This window comes from Orussus abietinus, unplaced genomic scaffold (genome assembly GCF_000612105.2).
Source record: "Orussus abietinus isolate OABI.00-Male unplaced genomic scaffold, Oabi_2.0 scaffold244, whole genome shotgun sequence".
Taxonomy (NCBI): domain Eukaryota; kingdom Metazoa; phylum Arthropoda; class Insecta; order Hymenoptera; family Orussidae; genus Orussus; species Orussus abietinus.
In genome coordinates, this window is record NW_019394567.1 from 8,277 (window position 1) to 20,480 (window position 12,204).

At 35.2% G+C, this 12,204-nt stretch overlaps 1 protein-coding gene across 1 annotated transcript in view; it reads right to left on the reverse strand.

Annotated features, from left to right (window-relative positions):
- The window catches only part of LOC105704271 (proclotting enzyme), a gene marked incomplete at its 3' end in the record, with an annotated part of 14,286 nt that extends 8,052 nt beyond the window's left edge, over positions 1 to 6,234 (reverse strand). The window contains exons 1-5 of the mRNA XM_023432726.1: positions 6,071 to 6,234; positions 3,211 to 3,344; positions 2,710 to 2,846; positions 1,579 to 1,673; positions 261 to 579 (exon numbers count right to left, since the gene is read on the reverse strand). Of these exons, the coding sequence (XP_023288494.1) occupies positions 261 to 579; positions 1,579 to 1,673; positions 2,710 to 2,846; positions 3,211 to 3,344; positions 6,071 to 6,167 (782 nt within the window). The remainder of the gene's footprint in view (positions 1 to 260; positions 580 to 1,578; positions 1,674 to 2,709; positions 2,847 to 3,210; positions 3,345 to 6,070) is intronic.
- Between the last annotated feature and the right edge of the window lie 5,970 nt (positions 6,235 to 12,204).

Consider the following 12,204-nt stretch of genomic DNA (forward strand, 5'->3'; position numbering starts at 1 on the left):
GATTTAATTATATTAAAAACAAATTTACTAAAGCTTTTATACAGTGCGCCGCTGTAAGGACATGTCTGTCAGTGATAAGGACACTCCTAAAGTTTATCATTTTACATGTAATACCATTAAATATATTAAAAATAAAGTTCTAACTCTTTTATACAGTGTGTCACTGTAAGGACATGTCTATCAGTGATAAGAACACCCCTAAAGTTTATCATTTCACATGTAATACCATTTATATATATTTTTTAATATAACATACTAACTCTTTTATACAGTGCGCCGCAGTAAGGACATGTCTGTCAGTGATAAGGACACCCCCACAATACTGATCAGCATCAGGACGCAACAATGCCGCCATCCATGGCCATTCTCTTGGATCAGCTGGTCTTCCATTTACAATTCGCGTTTTAGATTTGCTGCTCACTCCACATCCTCTTGGTCTACGAGGTTTCCTATTCAAAGAGTTTTCCGCAACTTCTTTATCACCTGATGTGCCATTTTTTGTACTTATCGTGTTATCAGGTGAAGTCGCGTTCGACATGTCCACGACTTCCCAGACGGGTTTATCATCGATATCAACACCTGTAATCACGTTGGATTGTTGATTCGAATGTGTATTTTGAAATTAGGTACATATCGCTCATATTATTAGAAACAATGTTTGAACAACCACTTACTCACGATCTAATAAAATAATAAAAATTGGAAATTAAATGTAAAGAAAGAAAAAATTAGAAACACATTGGATTGTTTATTCGAATGTGTATTTTGAAATTAGGCACATTTGGCTGATATTATTAGAAACAATATCTAAACAACCACTTACTCACCATCTAACAAAATAATAAAAATTCGAAACTAAATGTAAACAAAGAAAAAATTAGAAACTCACATTGGATTGTTTATTCGAGTGTGTATTTTGAAATTAGGTACATTAGGCTGATATTATTAGAAACAATATCTGAATAACCACTAACTCGCAAGTTAACAAAATAATAAAAATTGGAAACTAAATGTAAACAAGGAAAAAATTAGAAACTCAATTTAGAGACAACATTTCATTTGGCGAGCACTAGAATGTTGTTATCAAATTGAGATTCTAACTTTTCCATTATTTGTTTACATTTAGTTTTTAATTTTTGTTATTTGGTTTAAATGAAATAGAAAATTGTGTTAATTTTTACAGGCATGCGATTTTGAGGGTAAACATTAGTTTTGGAATACATGTACTTGCATTGTGCAGAGCAAAATATACTATAACAATTGGCAAAATATAGTATAACAATTGGCAAAACGTACTATAACAATTGGCAAAATATACTACAACAATTGGCAAGACTACTATAACAATTGGCATAACATGCTAAAACAATTGGAAAAAATATACTATAACAATTGGCAAAATATCTGACTTATTGTTAGACTTTTAAAGCAATGAATCGTATTTGGCAAAAATAATTGATTTCCATTGTTTGTACAGAAAAAAATGATTTGAACATTTTTTTAATTGTAAAAGGAAACGATAATGTACCTGGCGACTTTTTTTACACCCTAAGCGTTTTTTAGGAGAAAAGTACTTACCCGCAATTGCAGGTAAATAGCCGGCTAGACTTTCAGCTGGTAATGAACTTGAATGAACAGTTTCTGCATTATCGGGACAGCATGTACCTACGTATCTGTTCATTGAGAAATAATGGCTATAAATTATTAACTAATATACCAGAATAAACGCAAAACAGTAGAATGCATTTTTAATGCACGTAAATGTAATGTAAATGTGAACTATTTTTTTTTTCTATATTATACATGTTTATCTATCTTATATACGTTTGTATACATTTGTATACGTTTATATACGTTTGTAAGAAATGTTACTTTTGCCAGTCAGGTTTTTCAATGCAATGGATTAATAATCCAGAAGGAACATGTACTTTAACTAATGCTTTTACGTTAATTAAACGTTCAATGAACGTTCTTTGTACATTCGGACTGTAACGTTTGGAAAATATTTTGCAAATTTAGTTCGTTTCAAGTATCTTATAAATGTGCTCGATACGAACTCATTTATGAACTTCTGTCTTTAATTGTTTAAACAACGTCCATATTACACAATAATTACGTTTCATGAACGTAAAATAAACGTAAAGTAAACGTTGAATTTGTTGACGAATTTGTAAATCTAGTTTATTCTACGATTTGATAAACGTGCTGAATATGAACGCATTTATGAAAGTCTATTTTTAAATGTTTAAACGACGTTCATGTTACGTACTAATTACGTTCATTGAACGTAGAATAAACGTAATGTCAACATTGAATTTCTAAATTTAGTTTATTCCACGTATTTCATAAACATACTGAATACAAACTCATTTATGAACGTGTAACATTAAATGTTTAAACGACGTTCAATGAACGTAGAATAAACGTAATGTCAACATTGAATTTGGAAATTTAGTTTATTCCACGTATTTCATAAACATGTTGAATACGAGCTCATTTATGAACGTCCAACATTAAATGTTTAAATAACGTTCATGTTACGTTTATTTTACGTTCAATGAACGTAGAATAAACGTAATTTCAGCGTTGAATTCGTTGACATGTTCATTTCTAAACATATTCTGCAGTTTCGTGTTTATTAAACATTAAAACCACGAATGAAAATACTTCAACCTGATTTTTAGTAATTATTTTAATTGCAAATCTTACGTGCGTTCAATTATGCACATGTAGTCCATGAATTTAGCGAAATTCGTCCTAAACTCCTCCAAAACGCATTGACTTAAATGTCGACAATGGCCATTTTTATTTCCAGGTGCAATGCAAGGTTGATAAGCTTTATTCGGCTGTGAACAGAATGATAAAAAAATGTTTATAATAAAAAAGTTTCATTTGAGGAAGATATAACTTACTTATTACTCCTTTGTTAATATTTACTTGTATTTCATTATTTATTAACGAATCACATATCAATAAGGAATCATGTTCGGATAGTTTCCTTATTTTGTGATTTATTAATAAATAATTTTACATGTTGATCTCGCAGTTTTAATTAACTATTAAGAGGAACTGTAACTTATTAACGTAATTCATGAAATATGACTAGACAATCAGTTTCCATTGTGTAGTTAATTTTTAAACCTACGACATCGTTCTACTTTTTTAATTGTTATATTGTTTACGTTACATTAACCATTATTTATTTATTACCTTCTGCTCCGAAGTGCCCAGATCGATGAATCTCCTCTCTCTCGAATTTGGAACCGAGAAATTTCCAAAAAACTGGAAATTTTCCAATCCTTGCAATCGAGATCCCCATTCCAAACTTTCGAGTCCTTTGGGATCTGTTTAACAAATAAATAAACAAGAAATTATTAACACAAAAGGAAAGAAATCGGGGCGATATCAGAGCAAAGGTTCAAAAGATACACTTATCAGTCGGCAATTTCTTGCAAAATATTTCTAAAAAATTATTAACTTTGAAATATAATAACAAGCTCTATTTCATGTAAAAAGAGATAATAATGAAATTGTTAAAAAATAAATTCTGGAAATTGAACTAGAAACGATATTAGAGCCAGGGACCAGAAGATACACTTATCAGTCGGCAATTTCTTGCAAAAAATTTGCAAATAGTTATTAAAAATTTGAAATTAACAATTATGTCAAAAGAGATAATAATGAAATTGTTAAAAAATGAATTCTGGAGATTGAACTAGGAGTGTTATCAGGGCCAGGGACCAGAAGATATACTTACCAGTCGCCAATTTCTTGCAAGAAATTCGTAAAAAGTTATTAACTTTGAAATATAATAACAAGCTCTATTTCATGTAAAAAGAGATAATAATGAAATTGTTAAAAAATAAATTCTGGAAATTGAACTAGGAACGATATCAGAGTAAAGGACCAGAAGATACCCTTATCAGTCAGCAATTTCTTGCAAAATATTTCTAAAAAATTATTAAATTTGAAATATAACAACGAGGTCTATTTTAGGTCAAAAGAGATAATAATGAAATTGTTAAAAAATGAATTCTGGAGATTGAACTGGAAGCGATATCAGAGTAAAGGACCAGAAGACACCCTTATCAGTCAGCAATTTCTTGCAAAATATTTCTAAAAAATTATTAAATTTGAAATATAACAACGAGGTCTATTTCACGTCAAAGGAGATAATAAAGAGAATGATAAAAAATGAGTTCTGGAGGATGAACTAGGAGCGATATCAGAGTAAAGGACCAGAAGATACCCTTATCAGTCGGCCATTTCCTCCACGAGGACGATAAGTCCCGAAAAAGCGGGATAATTTATTAAGGTCAAAATCATAGAAAGTTGCAAATGAGAATGGTGGGAAACGAGACTCCAGAAATAACGATTTTGATGAAATTAGCATAATGTATGTGGGACTTTCTCCAGATAACAGCTGAATCGATTGCTTTACTTACATTGGCGTACCTTGCGATATTCTACATTTAAATGATAAAATATCAAAGCTCAATGTTAAAAGTGATATTAAAAATCCTATACATTTGTATATAAATTTTAAATGATGTTATAAACATTAATTCTTCAGTCTGAATGATTGTACATTTATCATTAATTTTTTAATAAACTTATAATTGTATAACATAACTTTATATTTACATTTTGTATACATAAATGTTGTTAAATTATATAGAAAATTAGCGCACATGTGTATTAAATCTACGTTATCAATTTTATTTGAAGTTATCATAAAATTAGTATACTATGCTTATGTAAAACTGTCAAGAAAAATAGTATTTAATTGTAATATAAATTTTGTTTAAACATATTATACAAATAGTATATCATGTCCGAATAAAAAATTCAAGAGAAATAGTATTTAATTGTAATGTTCATAAAATTTTCAAGTTGTAATGAACTAACTTGCATAATTTTAATTCAATTGCAGAGATAAACTGATAATATCCATAAGTGTTTTTTATTTGCGTTTTCGTGGGATTTATTGTCATAAAATATTATAACAATTTTAATATACGTTCCATGACAATAAATATTAAAAGGATATTTTAGTCGTAATCTTGTTAAACATATTATTATATAGTGCGTTTAATCCAGTTAATTATGTGCATTGATTACAGGCTTTCATGGACTTTCTAATCACGCCTTTCAAAGTACGTCATTAAGCTCAAACTTTAATTAGTTCCCTTAACTTGATGAATAAACTTTCCAAACCGAGTATTACATACAGGTGTATGTAATTGCTTGTATGCATTGCCGCATTAATTATTAATAATTTTTTTCTCCCTGTATAAAACAGCAACAACGCATTTTACTATTCATTATCTTATTTATTTACAAATAAAAGTTGTAAGACTTATGAATAGTTAGAATAAATCCACCAAATTTTGCAAAAATGGATTAATTACGTCTAAGTAACAAATGATTATTATTTCGAGTATTATTAATCAGAAATATAAGATATATTTATTAATAGAATCTATTAACTGCAGTAATTAAATTCATAAATATTATTAATTTCTTGCAATTCATTTGTAAGTATTGTTAGCGACAAATAAAAGACATGTTTATTAACATAATATTTCGGCTGGTATAATTAAATCTATAAATATTGTTCATCTCTGCGATTAATTTATAAGTATTGTTAGCGACAAATAAAAGACATGTTCATTAACAAATTATTTCAGCTGTTATAATTGAATCTATAAACATTGTTCATTTCTTGCAATTAATTTGTAAGTACTGCACTAAGCAACAAATTCTATCGAGCTAAAGAAATATTTTGTTAATACAAAGAACAATAATTTCACTCAAATAAACTTGAATAAATTTGAAACGTTTACAACGTTTTGTTTTCGAAATTATAACAAATTAATTGAGTTCATTTGAGTTAAATAATTGTTAACAAACTATTTCTTTGATTTATTGAATTTCTTTTGCCCAGCGTTAACAAGAGATATAAAAGATATTAATATCATAATAGCTGTAACAATTAAATTCACGAACATCGTTAATTATTAATACTGCAATATAATATATAGTGTGGATAAAATAACAAATTACTCACTTATCGCATCTCTGGGACTCACGGGTGAGCATTGACAGAATTGCACAATAAACAATGTCAAAAGACACGTGCCGCAAGTTTTAATAAGCCTTATCATACTGATTGGTTCAGAAATAGGGCGATGAATCCCTGACAATAAATATTAATGATAAATGTACTTCTATCTTCTTCGAAAGAGCGCACCTACTTGTGGACCATAAAACAATACCGCCGAAATAAGATCGCCCTTGCTTATATAGTACTAACAGAACGCCGTAAAGTACTCTTCCCGCCATTCTGGCATGCCTGTCGGGTTGCATGGTCCCAGGGGCCATCCTCTCGGAAATCAGTGAAAACGATTTCCTTCTTTGAGAACTGATTGCTTTTGATTTCAAACGATGAACAATGCGATTTGATAGGAAGTTACGGCTTTAAGATTGCGACAGTATTTTTCAAAATATTTCTTTCGTTACAATAAATTTTTCTTAGTGTAGAAACTGCGTAGAAGGAAGTAACTTGCCTCTTGCTTAGCCTTACTTAACCTAGAATTTTCCCCTGTAATGCCGAGAGCTTCCGGACAACCTCGACGGCGAAACAAAGCCGAAAACCCCTCGTAACAATTTCTTTTCCAGGGGGTCAATTTCCCTTGACAGGAATCCTTAAGATCCGGTACATTTGCTGGACTTCCGGTAAAGCCGGATCGCATCGGTTATGCAGGGCGCGTTCCTGCGTCCCTCGACGTGGCATTCAGCGGGTTCACGTATCCGCGTAATCTGCACATCTACGTTCCCCACGCTTCCTGGGGAGCGAAAGGTCCTGGGGCTGGAATTGGGTTCCCATGAATAAAAGGATGAGACCGTCGTGTCCTGGATGTGTGTCCTGAAGCGTCACCCACGTGCCCAACTCCCAAAATGCATCCTGGAAGCCGCAGGCGTCAGTCGGGAGTTTATTGTAATTAGGAAATTAGCAAATTCGAGAGTAATTAGCAAAATCGTTGATGCAGACTTTAGCTGCAATCCAATTAGAAGTATGACGATCGAGGGTTGTCGAGGAACGTGCAAATTGGTAGCGAGATGTGATGACCACACAAGGTGCAGGCGTCATCCATATCCTAACACTCAAAATCCCCGTTGAAGACGTCGATGTCATCCGTGTTCCCATCAGAACTTTCAAAATCCTTGCTTATGAATGTAGGCATCACCATGTTGCCACCATAATTCTTCAAATCCCCTTGTTGACTGCACGCGTCATCCATATTCTCGTCCTAATACACAAACTCCCTGTGGAAAACGTTGGTGTCGCCCATGTATCCATCATAACTTTCGAAATCCCCGTTGATGACGGTAATGTCATCCATATTCTCATCCCAATTTCCAAAATCCTCGTTGCTGACCACATGCATCATTCACATTTCCATCCTAACCTCCAAAACCCTAATTGACGACGTCAATATCATCCATATTCCCAAATCCTCGCTGCTGACCACATGTATTATCCATATTCCTATCCTAATCCTCAAAATCCTCCTATCTTAATCTCCAAAATCCTCACTGCCGACCGTGTGCATCATCCATATTCCCAAATCTTCGCTGCTGACCACATGTATCATCCACATTCCCATCCTAATCCCCAAAATCCTCGCTTCCGACCACATGCATCATCCATATTCCCAAATCTTCGCTGCTGACCACATTTATCATCCATATATCCATCCTAATCCCCAAAATCCTACCATCCTAATCTCCAAAATCCTCACTGCCGACTACATGCATCATCCATATTCCCAAATCTTCGCTGCTGACCACATGTATCATCCATATTCCCATCCTAATCCCCAAAATCCTCACTACTGACCATATGCATCACCCATATTCCCAAATCCTTGCTGCTGACCACACGTATCATCCATATTTCCATCCTAATCCCCAAAATCCTCCAATCCTAATCTCCAAAATCCTCGCTGCCGACCGTGTGCATCATCCATATTCCCAAATCCTCGCTGCTGACCACATGCATCACCCGCATTCCCATCTTGATCCCCAAAATCCTCGCTGCCGACCACATGCATCATCCATATTTCCAAATCTTCGCTACTGACCACATGTATCATCCATATATCCATCCTAATCCTCAAAATCCTCACTACCGACCACATGCATCATCCATATTCCCAAATCCTCACTGCTGACCAAATGCATTACCCACATTCCCATCCTAATCTCCAAAATCCTCACTACCGACCACATGCTTCATCCATATTCCCAAATCCTCGCTGCCGACCACATGCATCATCCATATTTCCAAATCTTCGCTACTGACCACATTTATCATCCATATATCCATCCTAATCCCCAAAATCCTACCATCCTAATCTCCAAAATCCTCACTGCCGACTACATGCATCATCCATATTCCCATCCTAATCCCCAAAATCCTCACTACTGACCATATGCATCACCCATATTCCCAAATCCTTGCTGCTGACCACACGTATCATCCATATTTCCATCCTAATCCCCAAAATCCTCCAATCCTAATCTCCAAAATCCTCATTGCCGACCGTGTGCATCATCCATATTCCTAAATCCTCGCTGCTGACCACATGCATCACTCAGATTCCCATCCTAATCCCCAAAATCCTCGCTTCCGACCACATGCATCATCCATATTCCCAAATCTTCGCTACTGACCACATGTATCATCCATATATCCATCCTAATCCCCAAAATCCTCCCATCCCAATCCCCAAAATCCTCGCTACCGACCACATGCATCCGCTATATTCCCAAATCCTCGCTGCTGACCACATGCTTCATCCATATTCCAAAATCCTCACTACCGACCACATGCACCATCCATATTCCCAAATCCTCGCTGCTGACCAAATGCATCATCCATATTCCAAAATCCTCACGACCGACCACATGTATCATCCATATTCCCAAATCTTCGCTGCTGACCACATGTATCATCCATATTCCCATCCTAATCCCCAAAGCTGACCAAATGCATCATCCATATTCCAAAATCCTCACGACCGACCACATGTATCATCCATATTCCCAAATCCTCGCTGCTGACCAAATGCATCACCCACATTCCCACCCTAATCCCCAAAATCCTCTCTACCGACCACATGCACCATCCAAACTGCCCACTACACAACCTTCTCGCTTCGTACTCTCTCCAGTCCCTCGTCGTTGACCAAGTACGTCCTCGAGGAAGAGCACGTATGCATCCGATGACCAGGTTAGGCCGGCAATCCTGAAGATCGACCACGAGATCGAGGACCGCTATGGAGCGAGAGAGACCCCTAAGTGAACGGGTACACCGATGAACATGAACGCCTTCGCTGATGATCCGGGGCCCTCCAGCACTGCTTTGGATGTCGTTCATGTCCTCCAATGTACGTGCATGCCCGGCGGGAGGAAGATGGAGATGGAGATGGCTGGAGAGATCGAAGAGGCTGCGAATGACCGCAGAAAAACAAAGATGGCGATCGGTGGAGGCTCCAGGCCATTGCCATTTAAGGCACCCCGACGCTTCTTCCCGGGTGACTTCGACGCGTCGGCAGAGGAGACGCTCTTCATACTTTATGGACTGAGAAATTTTTGCAAGAAGTACCTCGATAATCGACACTTTAGGTTCCGTTTGTGCCAAAAAACGGGAATTCTCGGTTATCGTTGGGCACGTGGTGGACGGATGTATATGTGACACTTTCATATCACCTTAACGTGGAAATCTTAGATAGGGTCCTGGATTTCCATTTCAGTTTTCCACGGAAGGTCGATGAGTTCATGAAACGTTTACCTTCTACAAATGGTTAATGAACAATTGTATTTCTTTAGTATATATATGACATTTTCATATCACCTTAACGTGGAAATCCTAGCTAGGGTCCTGGATTTCCATTTCAGTTTTCCACGGAAGGTCGATGAGTTTATGAAACATTTACCTTCTACAAATGGGTAATGAACAATTGTATTTCTTTAGTATATATATATATATGAAACTTTCATATCACCTAATACTGGAAATCCTAGCTAGGGTCCTGGATTTCCATTTCAGTTTTCCACGGAAGGTCGATGAGTTTATGAAACGTTTATCATCGGCAAATAGTTAATAAACAATTGTATTTCATTGATATATATATGACACTTTCATATCACCTTATCGTGGAAATCCTAGCTAGGGTCCTGGATTTCCATTTCAGTTTTCCACGGAAGGTCGATGAGTTTATGAAACGTTTACCTTCTACAAATGGGTAATGAACAATTGTATTTCTTTAGTATATATATAACTANTGAAACTTTCATATCACCTTATCGTGGAAATCCTAGCCTATGAAACGTTTACCTTCTACAAATGGTTAATGAACAATTGTATTTCCTTGGTATATATATGACACTTTCATATCACCTTATCGTGGAAATCCTTGCTAGTATCTATAAGCTATCCAGGATTTGTTATACACAATTCGAATAAACATGAATTACAGCAATGCACCAAAAAAGTTAAAAGGAGACATTTTGCAAACAAGAATGCAAAAAATAGAAATTCAAGCGGGTATGAGATTTGAATGAAGGAATTATTAATAAATCTTGGAATTATTATCGAATAAATATGAAATAACAAAAATGTCAGCGGATATGAAATTTGAATAAAATAATTATTAATAAATCATGCCATTATTAATAATTCATGCTATTATTAATCAATCATGCAATTATTAATAAATCATGCAATTACTAATAAATCTTGGAATTATTATCCAATAAGCACGAAGTTGAACAATGCCTGATTGCCTTAAATTTGATGAATATCTGAAATTCGGAATTTCCGAATTTGGCACCAAAGGGTTAAAGAATTTTTAGAGGAAGAGAGAGGAGCTAAAATCTCGAAACTATCAACTAGGATGAAAGATAAGTGCCGGCTAGCTCGTAACTATTTTATTACAATGAGCTTCCGCGGTTTCTACGGCCGCAGACCGCAGCATACACGAACACACGATATGAGTTGGTCATAGAAAAATCCCGGAACAAATAGTGCAATTTGTTAGAGTCATCGAACTGTATGCCTGCGGCTGCAGCAAATAGTGCAACCAGCTATTGGATTATCACGTAAGTTACTTCCGTCCTTTACTTCCAGCTAAGCGTCACAGATGGCGCCGCTGGTCCTAAAGAGTCGTAAGAATAATGATATCCCGAAATTTCGACAGTTTTATGTCGATCTCTTCGTCATTACTTTCCCGAAATGACACAAGGAAAGCTTCAATTCGTATAGTTATCAACGTGGATTGTAAAAGACTTCAACATAAATATAAATGTCAGTAACGCGACACCCAAGGCGACGATAATGATAATATTGCCACTTTGCATAGGAAATGCTGGATACATTGCCACATTGTATCATAAATACTGGGTAAATGGCCACTTTGCATAGGAAATTCTGGACAAATTGCCACATTGCATAACAAATATTCGATAGGTTGCAATATTGCATCAAAAATACTGAATAAAGTGCAGCATTACGTCGGACATACTGGATAAATTGCCACTTTGCATCAAATATACTGGACAAATTGCCACATTGCATAAAAAATACTGAATAAATTGCCGCATTGCATCGGAAATGCTGAATAAATTGCCACGTTGCACTAAAAATACTGGAAAAATTGCCACATTGCATTAAAAATACTGAATAAATTGCGACATTGCATCCAAAATACTGATTAAATTGCCACACTGCGTCGGAAACAGTGGATAAATTGCCACATTGCGTCGGAAATACTGGATAAATTGCCACGTTGCACTAAAAATACTGAATAAATTGCTACATTGCATTAAAAATACTGAATAAATTGCCACATTGCATAAAAAATACTGAATAAATTGCCACATAGCATCCAAAATACTGAATAAATTGCCACATTGCGTCGGAAACAATGGATAAATTGCCACATTGCGTCGAAAATACTGAATAAATTGCCACATTGCATCAAAAATACTGCATAAATTGCCACATTGCATCCAAAATACTGGATAAATTTCCACATTGCGTCGGAAACAGTGGATAAATTGCCACATTGCTTCAAAAATACTGAATAAATTGCGACATTGCATCGTAAATACTCGAAAATGATCGTTCAACCCGTC